General features: G+C 48.0%; 7 protein-coding genes across 7 annotated transcripts; 4 read left to right on the top strand and 3 right to left on the bottom strand.

Moving 5' to 3' along the window:
• Positions 1-141: 141 nt before the first annotated feature.
• F9C07_2225812 (uncharacterized protein) lies at positions 142-648 on the top strand (the record flags this gene model as incomplete). Its single annotated transcript, XM_071509773.1, has 2 exons — positions 142-478; positions 599-648. 2 exons carry the CDS (start codon positions 142-144, stop codon positions 646-648), a joined length of 387 nt encoding a protein of 128 aa, XP_071363813.1.
• Positions 649-1,488: 840 nt separating this feature from the next.
• On the top strand, positions 1,489-2,889 carry F9C07_2835 (putative monocarboxylate transporter; the record flags this gene model as incomplete). The annotated part of the gene is given in 3 exon segments (XM_071511017.1): positions 1,489-1,764; positions 1,784-1,907; positions 1,982-2,889. 3 exon segments carry the CDS (start codon positions 1,489-1,491, stop codon positions 2,887-2,889), a joined length of 1,308 nt encoding a protein of 435 aa, XP_071363812.1.
• Positions 2,890-3,445: 556 nt separating this feature from the next.
• F9C07_2277523 (C6 transcription factor) lies at positions 3,446-7,029 on the bottom strand. The gene is made up of 10 exons (XM_041289733.2): positions 6,837-7,029; positions 6,666-6,785; positions 6,500-6,606; positions 6,311-6,451; positions 5,719-6,263; positions 5,396-5,669; positions 5,167-5,342; positions 4,935-5,118; positions 4,084-4,880; positions 3,446-4,029 (listed from the first exon to the last, which is right to left on the bottom strand). Exons 1-9 carry the CDS (start codon positions 6,956-6,958, stop codon positions 4,369-4,371), a joined length of 2,181 nt encoding a protein of 726 aa, XP_041142813.2. The 5' UTR covers positions 6,959-7,029; the 3' UTR covers positions 3,446-4,029; positions 4,084-4,368.
• Positions 7,030-7,556: 527 nt separating this feature from the next.
• F9C07_2277522 (copper amine oxidase) lies at positions 7,557-9,866 on the top strand. The gene is made up of 3 exons (XM_041289744.2): positions 7,557-8,001; positions 8,053-9,544; positions 9,594-9,866. Exons 1-3 carry the CDS (start codon positions 7,693-7,695, stop codon positions 9,791-9,793), a joined length of 2,001 nt encoding a protein of 666 aa, XP_041142812.1. The 5' UTR covers positions 7,557-7,692; the 3' UTR covers positions 9,794-9,866.
• A 1,157-nt stretch (positions 9,867-11,023) lies between these two features.
• F9C07_2277521 (uncharacterized protein) lies at positions 11,024-11,575 on the top strand. Its single transcript, XM_071510247.1, has 2 exons — positions 11,024-11,201; positions 11,280-11,575. The coding sequence occupies exons 1-2, from the start codon at positions 11,171-11,173 to the stop codon at positions 11,411-11,413; spliced, it is 165 nt and encodes a 54-aa protein (XP_071363811.1). The 5' UTR covers positions 11,024-11,170; the 3' UTR covers positions 11,414-11,575.
• A 60-nt stretch (positions 11,576-11,635) lies between these two features.
• On the bottom strand, positions 11,636-13,239 carry F9C07_2839 (transferrin receptor; the record flags this gene model as incomplete). Its single annotated transcript, XM_071511018.1, has 2 exons — positions 11,636-13,060; positions 13,174-13,239. 2 exons carry the CDS (start codon positions 13,237-13,239, stop codon positions 11,636-11,638), a joined length of 1,491 nt encoding a protein of 496 aa, XP_071363810.1.
• Positions 13,240-14,734: 1,495 nt separating this feature from the next.
• Positions 14,735-16,864, bottom strand: F9C07_2217720 (putative allantoate permease; the record flags this gene model as incomplete). Its single annotated transcript, XM_071509691.1, has 10 exons — positions 14,735-14,806; positions 14,863-15,053; positions 15,120-15,423; positions 15,474-15,637; positions 15,685-15,857; positions 15,903-16,001; positions 16,049-16,122; positions 16,169-16,368; positions 16,421-16,514; positions 16,565-16,864. The coding sequence occupies 10 exons, from the start codon at positions 16,862-16,864 to the stop codon at positions 14,735-14,737; spliced, it is 1,671 nt and encodes a 556-aa protein (XP_071363809.1).
• Between the last annotated feature and the right edge of the window lie 132 nt (positions 16,865-16,996).

Here is a 16,996-nt window from a genome sequence, read left to right as displayed (position 1 = left end):
ACATATGCATGAATTTAATGACTTCTGCTCAAGGACCGATCAGGTGGCATTGGATTTAGCTGAGTATAACTTGTCTGCAATTCCTCTTTCCTGAATCTCTGCTATATCGTCCTTTACCCATCCTACGTATCTTAAGCTAAGATGTCCCAACAACCATCTGATACTTTAGTTGATAAAAACAACCATCAAGAAAAGAACAATATCCCTGAACAGCAGAAACTATTCTACCCATGTGTCTACACTACACAATATGCAAATGAGTCTCCAGCGTCTGGAACTCTAATCGATGAAAAGTTAAAGAGTTTCGACGCAGACTTTATTAGACTGGGTGACGAGCTCCGCCGGGAAAGGAAGGTGAAGGTTCTACAACGCTACATTCAATACTCGAGTGAGGATAAGAAGAGGTTGAAACTGTTGCAACGTTTTACAATTGTCTCAAAGCTACGTGGCATGCCGCGCTTACCGAAAAAACGCACTGGTAGGTCTTTGGAGTGTCGAGACTCTGCAGGACTTTCTTCGGGGTTTCCTGAATCGCATGGCCTGTCTGTCATACATGAATAAATGTGTAACTTACACTGACGGTTGTTATGATATATAGATGTTGAAACGCTCGTTATGTCCAAAGACCCCCATAATGGGGATGCTTAAGCCGCAGTATGGTGACAATCAATTTGGCCCTAGATAGACAGACACCTAGGAAAGAGCTAGGCTCTCTAAAGTGTAACTACGAAGATGCACAAGAGACTTCATATTGCTAATCTTCCAGCTACAAGTTCTCGACCCTTGTATCTAACATACTGGTATTATATTTAAATTGACAGTATTACCTGGTAGGAATAAATCCGATCATGTCATATACAAGCCATATTAGGCTTAGTTCCAGGTTGAAGTAGACTTCGGCAGGAACCGTTGAAGGTTCTGCCGAAGTTTTAGTACGATTAAGTCTCCACGGACATCACTACCGTTTAGACTGCCACCACCGACATAGTCGAAGTCATTCTACATCGAATTTGCAATGTCTCTTGTCCTTTGAGTCCTCCTAGTAAGGTGGCACGGGTTTAATTTCCCTTTACTACGCCGAAATTGCAAATAATAACCATGATCTATAATGCGTGGACCTGGCAGATCGCCGGTCAGGGCTATCGGCTCAATTCAGCCAATAAAGGTTCGAGATGCCCGAGCTCTCCATAAGAAGTATCTTTACCTCACTCCACCCATATTGGTCTTCATCGGCCACTAAACTAGATGGAGTCTTTTCCTCTTTATGTCTCTCCTACACGGTTCCATTTACTAAGACCGGCTTCTTAGGTCGGTCTCTAAGATGGGGCTCCAATACCGAGTCTACTTGTCGGTCCCACAGAGGCGGCAACTTGACACGAAAGTCATTTATAAAGGTAGGTATGGAAGTGTCAATCGCTCCAATGTGTCCCCCGACAACTTTGCTCTCTCAGGTATCTGCTCCTGTTTGCTGTTCCCCTTGATCTGGATATGTCAAGCAAAGAAGATCGGAGCTCGGCTCCTTCAAGAACGTCCGAAAGCCCCGAGCTAGCAAATAATGAAAGCTATCCCGAGGGAGGGCCCAGGGCATGGCTGGTGGTCTTCGGAGCGTGGTGTGCTATGATCCCATCCATGGGCCTGTTGAATAGCCTGGGTATTCTACACGCCTGGACGAGCACGCACCAGCTTCAGGGCTACTCCGAATCAAGCATTGGTTGGATATATGGCGCTTATGGGTTCTTCCTTTACTTTGCTGGAGCACAAGCCGGTGGGTGAGGTTCTGTCAGGTATAGGAACAGTTACTGAACTATGTGCAGGACCAATATTCGATGCATATGGACCAGCCTATGTCGTTATTCCTGGGTCAATTGGAATTGTAGCTGCACTGATATGCTTCAGCTTTAGTGAAGGTATATATGTCACTCCTTGCTAGCACTTATACTCTATGGACCTCATTATACATCACAAGGCTAACGAAAAGTAGAGTACTACCAGATCTTCCTATCCTTCAGCGTCCTCGGCGGGCTCTCAGCCTGCACACTGTTCACACCGGCAGTCTCATGCGTCGGACACTGGTTCAACATCCGCCGCGGCTACGCAACAGGCATCGCCTGCACAGCCGGCGGACTAGGTGGCGTGATATTCCCCATAATAATACTATTCGCAGCCCCCAAGATCGGATTTCCATGGGCCATCCGCATAATCGCACTCTTATGCGCCATCCTCTGCACACTAGCCTGTCTTCTCATGAAAACACGACTCCCACGCAACGAAACAGCAGGAGCCTCCATTGACTTCAAAGCCCTTAGGGATATCAAATACGCCACCACAACAGCAGCCATCTTCCTAGTCGAATTCGCCGTCTTCATCCCTATCACCTACATCGCCTCATACGCAGTCCACGTCGGAATAAACAACACCCTCTCCTACGCACTAATCGTCTTCCTCAACCTCGGCGCCATCCCAGGCCGCTTCCTCCCCGGCCTCATCGCAGACCATCTAGGCCGTTTCAACGTAATGGTCCTCACATCGTTCATATGCGGAGTATTAACCCTAGGTCTTTGGCTGAAGGCAGGGGTCAACATAGCCGCTATTATATGCTACGCTGTGCTCTTTGGTTTCTGGAGCGGAGCAGCTATCAGTCTAACGCCTGTGTGTATCTCACAGGTCTGCGCGACAGAAGACTACGGAAAGAGAAATGGGACGACGTTCACCATTGTTAGTGTTGGTACTCTAACTGGGATCCCTATTGCGGGTGCTATTCAACAGAATAATGGAGGGGATTATTGGGGCCTTATTGTGTTTGGAGGTGTGCTTTATTTGGCGGCTACTGTTGCTTTTGCTGTTGCGAGGGGGGTTTGTGCGGGGTGGGCTTTGAGGATTAGGTTTTAGGGATGTAACAATAGAAGAGAATGTTGTGAGGTGGTTAGATCTGCTATAACGATAGAGGAAGAATTACTTCTTGTGTGTATCGCGGAATGCGTCGAGTGCTGTCATAGTACCTGTATACTCCGGTTTGCCCAACCTACTTAGGTCCAGATATATAAGATGCTGGTGATAATGTGTATAAGGCACGACTTTAGTGCTATATGGTCTCTTTTAGTGGAGTGGGATGGAAAAAAATATATGGTTGGATACTAAGTGAAGTTATAAGAAAACCTCTACCATAAAATCTAAAACTGGTCCCAATATCAAAACCAAGACTTTTACATCGATTGCTACGAAGCCTCCAAGGTAACCACAAAAAAGGGACCATAATCAAACACTAACCCCGACACCGGAAATAGAAAATAAAAACAAAAAAGGAGAGAGAGAAGAGAGAGAGAGAAGGATTCATCTACTATCCCATCTGACGTCAGTCCCCCATACTAGTTATAAAAATATCACATTCTGTCAGTAGTAGCCTGATTGCCTGGTGGATTCGGACTTCGGCGAACACCCAGATCTAATGAAATGGACCGCGTGGACCAATAAGATCCAGGGTTCCCCGAAACGTTGGAGTTTCTCCACTCAGGCTGTGTTGTGCAACTGATATGCGGTGTGATGATCAATACTACAGTAAGGTATGTATGCGTCTGTTTTGTTTTTCTTAAGTAATGATGGTGTTGGAGAGGTAGATGTGTAGATCTTGTGGGATCTATGAGGTGTACGTACAAATATACGTATCTGTCGTGTCGAGCTGGAGATGATGTTCTGTGAATATACATATATACCCTCACGGCTTCTATCTTCTTTCCCTAGTTTACCTTCCACAATCAGACCCTACGAATTTCCCTACCGGGTGAAAATATACCATAATGAATGAGAAATCAAGCTCCAAGAATCTAAAGACAAAGATCCAATCCTTCCTCCATAGATCAGACCGCACAAGTGCAACCGGAGTGTCTGATACCGATTTGGAAATCACATTGATAGCCAAGTACGGATCATGTGCTGTGCTTTGAGAAACGTCAAGGCATCTACAATTGACTTATTTTAGGGATCGAATGGATACTGGTAAAGGGTCTGGTGGTGGACAGGCTTTGTATAATGGTATGTTGTTTTGTTATTGGTTTTGGGAGGAGAGCTGACTGAGGCTGGGTATAGGAGATCAGTGCTTTGGGACTTGTTGTCGGGGGAGTGGGTATCCGAGATGAGGGGATATGGTATTGATATAGGTTATGGGTGTGATATTCTTATTGGGGTTCTTTGATTACTTTGGTTTAGTTTTCTTCAGGTATATGTGGTATTGAGAAGGTATTTCTTTGAATGGGTGAGAGAATTGGGTCGTGCGTTCTATTATCTTCATGACTTCATAGAATGTATGTCTCTCATATAATAGTTACAAGGAAAGAGACCAAGATACACAAGAACCCAACTCCCTCAGTCACTCTACCCATCACTCCACAACCACAAATCAGTCTGCAATCCCTCCCTCTCAGCATCCAAAACTAAGTTATTCGCATTCAACTGGTCCGTAACAGAGAGCATCTGATCCAACGACAGCCCACAATCTCTCCAATCGAAGTGCATCTCATCATCCTGAACAACATCCGCAGCCTCTGGCACCGACAGAGCCGGGCTGATACCCGCGTTCAAAACAGCCACGGAATCATTCACCTGCTCTGACGTTCGTTCCTCGCCTGCCTGCTTTGCACTACTCCCAGGTGTTAGGGGTTGCAGGTTCGGCTGGAGCAATGGCTGCACTAATTCCTCTAGTTGCACAATCTCGGATTTCCGGAGCTGTGCTACGCGGTTTCCCCGGGCAATCATGTCGTCGAGTAGACTGAATCCCATGTCTCGGTAGCTGGGGTCGGGGATGATGTCCGGGAGGATGGCTGATATAAGGGATAGGATGAAGAAGGATGAGAAGAGGTTTTCTAGGTCGAAGGGGAGGAAGGTTTCTGGTGGTCCTATTAGTTGTCATTTGTAGGTTAGTGTTGGCGGAGAAGACGAACCAAGGAGGTTTTGATCACGTAGCGCGGTTAGGATTCTTAATGATTTTAATGCGGAGTCGGTAGATGCGTGCAGAAGGGTATGTACTGGTGATGATAAAGTTCGGAACACTTCGCCTTGCTCGAAGCAGCTGAGTCGTTCCCAGAGCAGGGCTAAGACGAGTGGTCGGGTAGTGACGATGATGCACTATCCTTGTTAGGAGAGCCGTCTGTAGAATTTCCATGAAGCACATACTTGGTGGCAGGATAACGTCAGCCGCGTAGTGACGCCAGATAGCGATTCTACGGAATTTGAAAATTGATGCGCGAAGACATCCTCCAACTCGCGTGAAAGGTCCGTCATTTCCTGCAAGACTGACCGAACCTTTCGGAGGAAGATGCCCCCTAGCTTTCCGTCTGGGCTATATACAGCTGAAATGTCCCTAGTCAGATCAGAATACAATTGAAAGTGTGGTCCTACTTACTGTCCAGTACGCGAGTGATAACCTGTGTTATCCGCACATGCAGGCTCAATGCGGCCTCCTTTTGGTGACACGATTTCGGATCGTATAGGGGAGTAGTTATCTCATGATCCTTGACTGCGTTGGGTGAGCCGATCAACGATGAAAACTTCCGGTCCAGTATATACACTGTCCACCATATATTCTGACACCGATCCACTAGCTTTTGGCCCAGTTGTTCAACTGGCGGAGCGCGGTGATGACCTTCTACCAATGCCATGCGCATGGCGTGCCCGATCTACACTGCTTAGCTGCTTGGATATCCAGAAGAAAAAGCGTCAACTTACATAGCAATATGCGGTATCTCTCATGTCGATCGAGTGGAAATAAAGTCCGATGAGAGTGAGAACCTCGATAGCTAGAACAGGATCTTGCCATAAGCCTGTAATGTCAGGGAGGAAAGACATAGCCCGTAAGAAATATTTTGTCCAGCTGGCAGCATTGGAAACCTTTCGTACCGGTGCTAAGAGAGCCTCTCCAAACGCCAATACGATCAAGAACTGGACGTACCAGAGACGGCTCTCTTGTACCTTCACTTCGGCGTTATCGTAGAACTCGTACAGATGGCGAAGAAACTCGTCTTCGTCAAACAACAAGTATAAATGACTAAAATGGAACTGAACCGTGTTCAGTATGTATATTGCATGTTCCAGGGATGGCAGTCCACTGATGTCAGGAAGCTCCTCGGAGCTGGCTTGTCGCCACTGGAGTTGGTAAGCATCGCCATCCACAGCGAGGGGTAGCGGTGTTGAGTTGTGTGGACTCAGACGCGCTTGAATGGTGTTAAGGATCCGACGACTGAAGGACCAGGTAGATGTAGGTCCGAGGAACACTAGACTGGTCAGCTTCTGTGGCGGGTCGTGGCAGCAAGTGACATACACCACGTTCTCTGCCGACGGCCAGTATGCTTGACATAGCCAGGCGATGCCAAGGCCAAAGGGTTGGAGGCGAATCGTTCATCATATCGGTTGCCTCCTGATTGTTCTGGAGTAGGTTCCTGGGGTGTTTCTGATGTTCGTACTGGTGTCAGTTAGCATATATCCGGTGGCCTGGTTGCACCCATGTTACCATAAGTGCTTCCACCCACACTACTGCTCTCCAAAGTACGAGTCCGTTTCCTTGGAGGTGGGGTGCACTCGATCTCCTCCACCCTTCGTTTTAGGGATAGGAATAGCCTGAAACATTGTCAATGTAGTGCAACGACAATGAACTCTGAGTCATGAGATGGACGTACTCCTCTGAGACAACAATTTTCCGATCATCTTCAAACACACAATCCTGACGCCGCTGTCGACATTTATCACAAGGATGTGTGCCGGAGCATTTTACTTTGCGAGATCGGCATCGCTTGCACCTGTGGCAAGTCAGATTCGATTACTGATAAGCACTCGGTTTGGAGACTTACGCGTTGGAGGTCCGCTTTGGACGCTCAGAACGATCCATATTGATCATCAATGACTCTTGGCGCCGGACTATGTTATTGTAGCCAGGAAAAAGACACTGATATCTCTTTTGCAGTCGGTCCATTCATTGTTGATCGTATCCACGTGGTGAGTCAGCAACCCCGCAGTTTGATAGTCAACCCCGAATTAGGGCATTTGCCGAGCGAATAAAGCGATAAGATTAGATAGCCATTTATACAAAATAGGCTTTCTATACTCTTAGTGAATGGACATATTGCTAGTACAATAGAGACTAATTGACGCAGGAGTTACAGTTCTACATAGTACAGACTCAGGCAAATGTGTTGTTCACAAAGGGACAGTCATAGTGAATGGTTCTAATACCCTATAGTGGATATAGGACTTTTCTCTTGTGACTTTGTACTATACAACTGTGGAAAGAACCTTGACCCTTCCAAAGCAAGGAACACAACGTCGCCGAGCTCAACCGGCCAATTTAACCTATCAGTACTTACGGAGTAATGGCGGGTATCTCTGCCGAAGGAGTGAATCATTGGCCAAGAGACTGTGGAGTTGTCCAAGCGCTGCGAACGGTTACCTACCGGCTAAACCTCTTTAGGCAAGAGATACGCTGAGTCGGGTATGAACCAATCAGCCACCGGTTAACACAGATGTCAATTCCCAAAGGGGCTTAAAGCCAAATTACCGCCGTTTATCCATCCCTTTTGTAGATTATCAGGATTCAGGACCCACGAGGGGATATCTGGGGTGCCGCTATATAAACCGGACCTGGCCCGGGCTCTGACTTCACATCAATTGTCATTCTTTCATTCTTATTTTTCTATCAGTGAAAGAACAATGGCGTCACTCCCTCATCCGTTTGACCCCATTACCCCCGGGGAGATCCAGTTGGCCACGAAGATCGTTCAGGCCGCTTTTCCCGGGGTCTCTCTTCGTTACAAGAAGATTGATATTCAGGAGCCAATCAAGAAGGAAGTGGTGCCTTTCATCGAAGCGGAGAGACTAGGCAAGCCATTGCCTCGCCGGCCAACCCGGTTGCTGCAGGTTCTCTTCCATCGATTGGACAATGGCGCATTCTACAAGGCATTGCTGGATGCAGGGAAACAGTCCGTCATCTCGGCCAAGGAATTGCCTAAAGATATTCAGGTATTTTATACACACTATGGTGATGTTGCACTCTGAAGCTAACATGTCCAGGCCAATGTCGATGTCGATGAGATGATTGAAATGGAGCAGCTGTGCCTGAACCATCCTGCTGTCCAGGCCGAAGTGGCCAAGCTGCAATTACCCGAGGGGGTTACTGTTTGCAACGACCCCTGGATTTATGGAACAGATGATCCGAAGGAGACTCGTCGTCTGTTCCAATGCTACATGTATATCGTCGCCACCGACCATCCTCAAAATAACCAGTACTCCACACCCTGCAAATTCTCCCCGGTATTTGACGGACTCACCAAACAGCTTGTACGCATGGACTATCTTCCTAGTGGGAGCGATGTTCAAACCACGGAAACCCAGCCGTGGAAGCCCGTTGAAACCATCCAATATGCACATGACCTCCTCCAGGAGCCCTTGCGTACCGACCTTAAGCCGTACATTGTTCAGCAGCCTCATGGGGCATCCTTCGACGTTGAAGGCAATGTGGTCTCTTGGCAGAAATGGAGGTTCCGCGTGGGTTTCAACAGCCGTGAGGGCCTGGTGATCTACAACCTCACCTACGATGGACGTAATGTGTTTTACCGTCTCTCCGTATCGGAGATGACCGTTCCCTACGGTGACCCTCGGGCACCCTACCACCGCAAGCAGGCATTTGATGTTGGAGATGTTGGATTCGGTATTACCGCCAACCAACTGTCCTTGGGATGTGACTGTCTCGGCCACATCAAGTACTTCGACGGCTACCGCTCCGACTCCAAGGGCAACCCAATCCATCTACCCAACGTCATCTGTCTCCATGAGCAAGACAACGGGCTTCAGCATAAACACACCAACTACCGTTCAGGGGCCGCAACAGTTGTCCGTAACCGCCAGCTAGTTGTGCAGATGATCTGCACGGTGGCCAATTATGAATACATTTTCGCGTTCATCTTCGACCAAGCAGCCAACATCGAACTAGAAGTGCGAGCCACCGGCATTCTCTCCACCGTCCCATTTGACAATGAGGAGTTCGGCAAGACCGTTCCGTGGGGTACGAACGTGGGCCCTGGCGTGATGGCACCTTACCACCAGCACATGTTTTCATTCCGGATGGATCCCGCCCTGGACGGGTTCCAAAACACGGTTTACTATGAGGACAGCGTGCCTATGCCCGAAGACGAAAACAACCCGTGGAACGTGGGATACACGACAGAGCAAACCGTTGTACGGACCAGTGGAACGGCCAACACCAGTGTCGACCGCCACCGTGTATTTAAAATCCGCAACGACTCCCAAATCAACCCCATCACCTACAAGCCGATTGCATATAAACTGCAAGCCGTACCCAGCCAGATGCTTCTCGCCAGCCCGAAGTCCTTCGGCGCTAAGCGTGCCGCCTTTGCCACCAAACCCATCTGGGTAACCAAGTACCAGGACGATGAGCTATTCGCAGCGGGCGAATTTACCAACCAAAGCAAGGAAAGCCAAGGTGTCGAGAAATGGGTGCAACGGAATGACCCGGTAGAAAACGAAGACATTGTCCTCTGGCACAGTAAGTCTACGCCTCACCCCTGGTAGAGATGGAAAACTAACGTGAGTAGCATTCGGCCTGACCCACAACCCCCGCATCGAAGACTTCCCCGTCATGCCGATGGAGCGCATTAGTGTTATGTTGAAGCCCGACGGGTTCTTCACGAAGAACCCGGCGCTGGACGTTCCACAATCCTCGCAGTCGTTTAATAGGTCGACGCAGCACCCGGAACCGGCGGCCTGCTGTGGTCCGGCGAAGGGCAAGCTGTAGACTGTAGACATTATTGTGTATTTGATACCAAGATACAGAGTATAGCAAATGAATTGATGACTTATGACAATCACCTTGACATACCAAGTAACCCCAGAGGTAGTGAAAATCAGGTAAATCAGTTACAATTATATCTCATATTAAAAATAAACTATAAACAACATTTTACCTTCTACTACCCTTATGATTCTCTTAACAAGGGATAGACCCTATTTTAATACGTGGGTAGCTATTTTCAGAGCAATTATTTACTCCAAGTCTCTGAGTATCTATAGCTGACCACACATATATCCATCGCCTATCCCCAGCTAATATGTACCATAAAGACCTTGATCACCAGATCTTGATCGGTAAATTGTCCGTGATCACTGACTGAACGGTATTGTTCACAACACACCGCTTAGTTAATCCATCCCGAGAGGAGATCATCTGTCGAATAAAACCGTGCTCCAGGAACTAAACCGCAAGTTACATCTTCCATCCTTGCAGCCCTTTTACCTTTAAAAATAACCACCATCTCCCGAAACTAGCTATTCGAAGCGAAACATCACCATGGACTTCATCACCTCATCCCCAAAGACAGAAGAAGAGTTAATTGGTTGTTGTAGATGGTAATCTTTGGATTGTTGATTTTGGGGGAGGTGTTACAGAAGGTTGGGTTGATGTGGATAAGGCAGATTCGCGGGAGAGGGATCTTCAAGCGTTATCTAGGATTACTGAAATCCTAGATCCTACAGGCCTTGCTATGTAAGAGTTGATTTTAACCTATCGATATGGTTTATTATTAAAAGTCATATGATTGATGTTGTGAATAGATATCAAGAGAAAGAATAACCCCGTAAACGCCGTTTATCTACTTCAAAACCCCGCCTCGACCGATATCAGTATCAGTCAGTGACTCAGTATACTATATATACAGCGGCAACCAAACCCCAGTAAGATAACACATAACCCTATATCGATCCAACAAACCACATACCACATCCATACTGTATACATTATACCCATATTCATAGTGAAGTCCATAGAACTCACGTCCATATCAAATCGAAAAGAACCCGAGACTCCCACCCCTAGAAACTCAAAGAACCCCGACCCCGAAAAACCCACTCGGGGACCCAAAACATCAACCCCACCAAAATCGGCGATTGAATTTAAATTTATCTATGACTAAGGCGGGGACGTTTCTTATTTAAACTCTTTCTTCAGCCACCAAACTACCATCTACTAACTACAACTACATACTACATACTACATACTACATACTACATACTACACTCTATACAATTGCCATACACTACGTTACATTCCTCTCCTACAATACATACGTATCTATACCTATACCTATACCTACATCTACATATACATTCCTTCAAAATGTGCATGAAAGCCACCTGTTCGACATGCCGTATGTTCCTCTTCTTACTTTACTTATTCTATCTTATTGGATTGATTGAATGTTGAATGATTGTAACTAACTGAATAGACAAAACCTCCTGGTGGGGCTGTGGAGCGCATATCCCCTCTGTCTTGGATGCGGTGCCCGAGAGTGAGCGCTGTACTTGTACGCCCAAGGTGGAGCGGGATGGGAAGGAATATCCGCCTAAGGCTGAGAAGTGACTAGCCGGTTGTATTCTTTCTTGAGATGGGTTTTGGTTTGAGGAGTTGTGGCTATGGTTTATGAGGTGGTGATGGGGAGTGGATTACTGGAGTCTACTGTCTGTGTGGGTTTTTTACATCATTTGTTCATGGTTGAGGAAGAATATACTCTTTTTTTTTTTATTTCTCTATGTATCTTTCTTATACAGTTATACTGAATAGTAACTATGTAAGTGAACTGGGCTATGCCTCGACTTGAGAATGCCAGCACCCGGATCCTGATACGTGAGCGTGTGTCTTCGGAGCTCTCTTGCCGAATGGTCGCATGGTGCGGGCTCGTCGGTGCAAGGAGGATGTGGTATTCCGTTTGGGGATCGAGGAGAGGTCGTTGGCGTAGGTGGCGACGGCGAAGGCGGTGGCTTTGGAGTTGATCAGGAAGGCTTCATGGTTGAGGTTGGTCATGTTGTCTCCCGCGGCGTGGTAGTTGGCGTCGTAGGCCACGCCGGCTTGACCTCCCCAGCGGCTTGCGTTCTCCTCGGACATGATGCCCTCGGCGCCCGTGAAGAGTCCACCGGACGGAATGCCGTTCAAGATAAAGGCCTCGTAGTCGGAACGTCCGTCAAACTGGGTGGGGATATGAGGCAGGTCGATGGAGTCGTAGTAGTCCTCGAACAGTTTCTCGATCTGGGCGGAACCGGCCGGTCCGCTCTGGTTGAACGCCGATCCATCACCGTCATAGATCATGAGGGCGTAGTTGGGCGAGGCGATCATGTCGAAGTTCAGGTACAGTCGGATCTTGTTCAGCTCGGTGGCATTCAGATGGGAGACGTAGTAGTTGCTGCCCAGCAGACCGAACTCCTCTGCTGTCCAGAAGAGGAAGCGCACGGCATTCTTGACGGAGTACTGCGTGAGCGCTTTGGCAATGACCAAGTTGCTAATAATGCCCGAGCCATCGTCGTTGATACCAGGGCCCGCCTCGACTGAGTCCGTGTGGCCACCCAGCGCGACGACGTTGTTCGGATCGCCGCCCTTCGTCTGCGCGACAACGTTATACGTCGTACGGTTCTCCTGCTTACTATCCACCCACAGATCCACAGATACCGATCCAGCCTCAGCAAGCTTGATCAGCTTCTGGCCATCCTCCAAGCTGATACCGACAATGGCCGAATACGGTCCCTTATCACTCTGCGCCGCGCCAAGGGTGCCCGCCATGGATCCGGCCACATTGTTATAGACAATCGAAGCCGCGGCCTTGGCTTTGGCAGCGAGAACCGACTTGTCGCCGAACGGGCATTCTCCACGCTTGATCAGGGCGACCTTGCCCTCGACATCGGATGGGTAATCCGCCTCGCTGCATCCCAGGTTCTTGACGACGGCTACATCGGCGGTGACCTCGACGCTGGGACTGTAGGTCATGGTCTTCGCCTCGATTTCCTCATCGCCCACCTTGAGCGTCTGGTCGGCATTGCTCCACAGGTGCACCTGAGGCTGCTTGTAGACATCATAGTAGCCAGTCTTCTTCAGCTCCTCGTAGAGATAGTTAACCGTGTCGTCGTGGGCTTTACCACCAAAGACGCGATTGCGCTCGGGGTAGGCATAGGCGAAGTCCTCAAGCTGTTGGGATCCTTCCAGCAGATCTTCCAACTGAATATCCTCGGGGAACTCATCCTAACATGAACATTAGCCCACTACAATATACAACATTCAACATCCAAACCCAAACGCGCAACCAAAAAGACCAGAATCGCAAAGAAAAGAAGAAAAAAAAAAAAAAAACGAACCGGCGAAACAAGCGCCCTCCCAGCCAACACGCCCGAAAGCAACGAAGCCCACAAAAGCGACCTCATAACGATGTAATAGTTCTCTCTGGTAAATAAAAATAAAAACCCCAGAATAATTGCCTAGGTCAAGCACCTGTATAGGAAAAAGGTAAGAATTCAATTCCCCGGGGTCCCCAGTCTACTTTAAATACCTTAAATTAGCACCACCCCCGAATCGCGACTACCCTTTTTTCCCATATCTCATTTCCCAATTTCCCACTTCCCCTCTTCCCAACCTCTCCGCCGCCCTCGATGTGCTTCAAATTCCAACGCCATCCGCCAACAAAAGCACGCCTCATATCGTGAGGGGTCAAGGCCAAGACCTTGGCAGAGATAAGAGTTGGACAGGAACGAGCCAAGTTGAGGGGCTTGCCGACGGTCCACGGCGGAGGAGAAGACTTGGGTTGCACTGGCCAAGACATGGGATCAACTTGGTGATACGAGGGGTTTCGCCGATGGTGAGGTGGTAGATCACAATACTTTGATTGCTGGGCTTGGCTGAACGGCTATCTTTGCTTTTTTGAGATCGAGAGGTTTCGGGAGGGAGTTTTATTGGTTTGTTTTTGGTTTGGGGTGAGGAGGTTGCCTGGAGGTTTTAGTTGGGGAGGAGGTTGGTGTTGGTTTTCTTTTCTTTTCTTTTCTGGATGAAAGGCTTGGGTTGGATTGGGTTTGCTTTGGGTTTGGGTTTGGGTTAGGGTTGCGGGGAGTCAATGTAGGGATGTATGTACACTGTATAATAATCCTGGCTGTGGTCTGGGCGGGTCTTTTTCATTATATTAATTAGTTCTATCGGTTGGTGTACATGAGGTGGGTATACGGGCGAATGAATTATCCAAACCATCCCAGTATTACTGTACATATGTGGGTTGCTCAATTATGCTCAATTACCCACCTCTGCGGCCTTCCTAACTGTAGCATACTCTGCTCAGTACCAAGACACCACTGACACCACCAACCAGACAATATCCTCCCAACCAACAAAATAAGTCCCTAAGCGCAGTCTAATCAAAAGTACTACTAAAATACCCTATAACCAAAACTCCACACAAACTACACAACCACCTTCTAGAAACCCTCATTCCCTTCCCCAAAATCGAACACAAATAGAACGTCGTCTCAAGAGACTTAAGCTCGCATAACCCTAGCAAGGATCGCCGGTTCTAATAAACCCACTCTATTCTATTCCCAAAGGTCCTCATTGATCGGCAGGGGAGCCTGGTTCGCCAAGAGTGTGTTAAGGAACATTGTGCTTTGGTATTTAGTAGCTACGAACTAGACTGCTATCCGGGTTGAAGGTGTGAGGTTTCGAGGGATGTGGATGTGTTATTCTTTTTGTCGTTATATAGTATCCTCTTCAGCTGACTAGGTTTATGTCTTTCTCGGTGTACTTCGTAAAGGAGGATAGGTCCCATGATATGCAGTTTGAATCGATGAAATGTGTACCGTGTCCTTGATCTAAACTGCAGACATACATTACACTCTCACAGAATAAAAGTAAGAATATAGTCGACGTATGTTCTCATCAGTGCGCAAACCGAAAATCCAACCGCTTACTCCCCGTATCAGTCGTATTATTTAAATAATCCTGTCGTTGCTATAGTATCATCAGTAACCCATCCGCAATCAAAAAGGAAGTCGAAGGAAACTCACCTCCTCAGTCATGCTATTCCACACCCTCTCCCGATGTCGATTCCTCAATATATAATACACTTTCGTCCCGATGAACAGCAAAACGCCCAGAATATTCAGCGCAAGAAGAACAGCGTTACCCCTTCGGTATTTCGGCTTGTCGTCTTCTCGGTAGACGTTGTTGCCGATGATGTTGCCTAGTTGGACGCACACTGTATTCCAATTAGTATCATATCCACATGGTCTGGTAGAAGTAAGATCAAGGGAAAGAAACTCACTGTTATATAGTGCCGCTGAAACAGTCCTAGTGCCGACGTTGTTTGAATTCTTCGATGCCCAGCCCACTACTATCGCATGGCAGTACGGATAAGAAAGCAATACTGTGACAACGGAAAATGTCCCCCATGCGTTCTCCATGGTCCCAGGCCAGAAGCGCAAAGCTATGACACATGGCAGTGTCCAAACACATTGGAGCATGGAGGTTAGGGAGCGCTCGTTGAGCCAGACGCTGAGTCGGGTTAGGGCCAGCAGGAGGATGATGTGGCCTACGTTGTTGGGGATTGTGAGGAGGTTTGTTACGAACTGGTTCCTTGTGTTAGTTTTAACTTCGAAGAAGATAGAAGAAAACGCACGGTGTTAAACCCAAGATCCTTTAGGGTCAGGGTGATGTACGATTTCACCGGCACCATCGGAGTATAGGCTATAAGACCTATCAAATAGATGGGCCAGAGATCGTAGTCGCAAAGGGCGTTCCAAAGACGTGGGAGTGTGATTGCTTGGCGATTATGCATGTCTCCTGCTCCATTGTGAGTTATGTGTTTTGACATTTGCTTATAAGTTTACCTTTCGAGGGATCGTCTCGGAGGACGCGGTTGACGACGATGCGCACTTCGCGGTCAGTGAACCAGCCCTTAGGACGGAACCATTTCTTCGTCTCTACTGCTGAGGCGGGCATTCGGAAGAACGATGCCAGTCCGATGAGGAGGGTTATTAAGCCTTCAATCAGAAAAAGCCATCTATATACGTTAGAATCCGTTGTGGATGCAGGAGACGGTACTGACCTCCATCCGGCCCATCCGAGGACGCCGCGCATGTGGAGGATGCCGAACGCCATGAATGATGTGACGATCGTTGTCAAGGACAGGGCGGTCCAGAAGATACTGTCTCATGTTAGACACTTCAACATCGAGCAGGAAAAGGGCAGTACCTTAGTCGAGTCGGAAGCTCTTTGCTAGTATAGAAGTAAGATAACCAAAGGACGATGTCCGGGATGAATCCCCCCTGTGGTCGTGTGAGCTCAGGCTCTTTTTATGGCAGTTGAACTTACCTCTAGGATTCCTAGGAGTGCCCGCGTCGCATAAAACGAAGACCTCCCCATCAGACCAGCTTGGCAGGTGGCTACTATAGACCACAGCGAAATCTGCATAGGGATCCATCGATCGGGACCGATCTTCTTGGATATCAACTGCGAGGGAAGCTCAGCTAGGAGAAACGAAATATAGAATATAGTATTCCCTGTGTTATAGTCTGCATTGACTCGATTAGACAGCATTTCTCCTCCGAATTCCAAAAAACATACCATTCGAAGAAAGATTAAGATCATCCAACAAATTATCAGACACAGCCTGAATCAAATTCCCTCGGTCGACCTGCAACCCAAAGAACATCACACACTACACAACCATCAGCCACAGCGAAACAGCAAACCAAGAAAAAGACCTACAGCCCACAAACAAACCCTCCAATCCAACTTCCGCACCAACGCCCTCTCCTCCTCCGGAGTCCAAGTCAACGTCGGGTCAAAAACATGTCGACATTCATACTGCGCTTTCTCATAGATCAAGGCATATCGCTCCGCGACCTCCGGATCAGCGAAGGGATTACTCGCATGAGAATTTGTAGACTCCTCATACGGTCGTGTCTCCACCTGATATGTACCCTTGGAATCTGTCGCTGGCTCGGTGTAGTAGCGCCCGTTGTGATCGTCTACTAACTTCGTGGTCACTCCTTTGTCGGTGGCCATAGTGTAGGAACCAAGCTGTCAAAGCGTGCTCTGGGCATTCTTGTCACTCTGGGCGGCGGAGTACATAGTTATATGTGGAGTAATAGCTTGGGGAACCATGTCTTGGGGTGGTTTGGCACGCCATATGCAGGT

Source organism: Aspergillus flavus, chromosome 2, assembly GCF_009017415.1.
Source record: "Aspergillus flavus chromosome 2, complete sequence".
NCBI lineage: Eukaryota > Fungi > Ascomycota > Eurotiomycetes > Eurotiales > Aspergillaceae > Aspergillus > Aspergillus flavus.
The sequence above is the reverse complement of the archived record's forward strand: the minus strand, read 5'-3'. Positions and strand labels throughout refer to the sequence as shown.

Coding starts and splice junctions, on each gene's coding strand:
- F9C07_2277521 (XM_071510247.1), top strand. CDS start 11,171: ATGTGCATGAAAGCCACCTGTTCGACATGCC. Junction 11,202..11,279: donor AGCCACCTGTTCGACATGCC/GTATGTTCCTCT, acceptor CTAACTGAATAG/ACAAAACCTCCTGGTGGGGC.
- F9C07_2277522 (XM_041289744.2), top strand. CDS start 7,693: ATGGCGTCACTCCCTCATCCGTTTGACCCCATTACCCCCGGGGAGATC. Junction 8,002..8,052: donor AATTGCCTAAAGATATTCAG/GTATTTTATACA, acceptor TAACATGTCCAG/GCCAATGTCGATGTCGATGA. Junction 9,545..9,593: donor AGACATTGTCCTCTGGCACA/GTAAGTCTACGC, acceptor TAACGTGAGTAG/CATTCGGCCTGACCCACAAC.
- F9C07_2277523 (XM_041289733.2), bottom strand. CDS start 6,958: ATGGACCGACTGCAAAAGAGATATCAGTGTCTTTTTCCTGGCTACAAT. Junction 6,786..6,836: donor CCAAAGCGGACCTCCAACGC/GTAAGTCTCCAA, acceptor GACTTGCCACAG/GTGCAAGCGATGCCGATCTC. Junction 6,264..6,310: donor CCGTCGGCAGAGAACGTGGT/GTATGTCACTTG, acceptor TGACCAGTCTAG/TGTTCCTCGGACCTACATCT.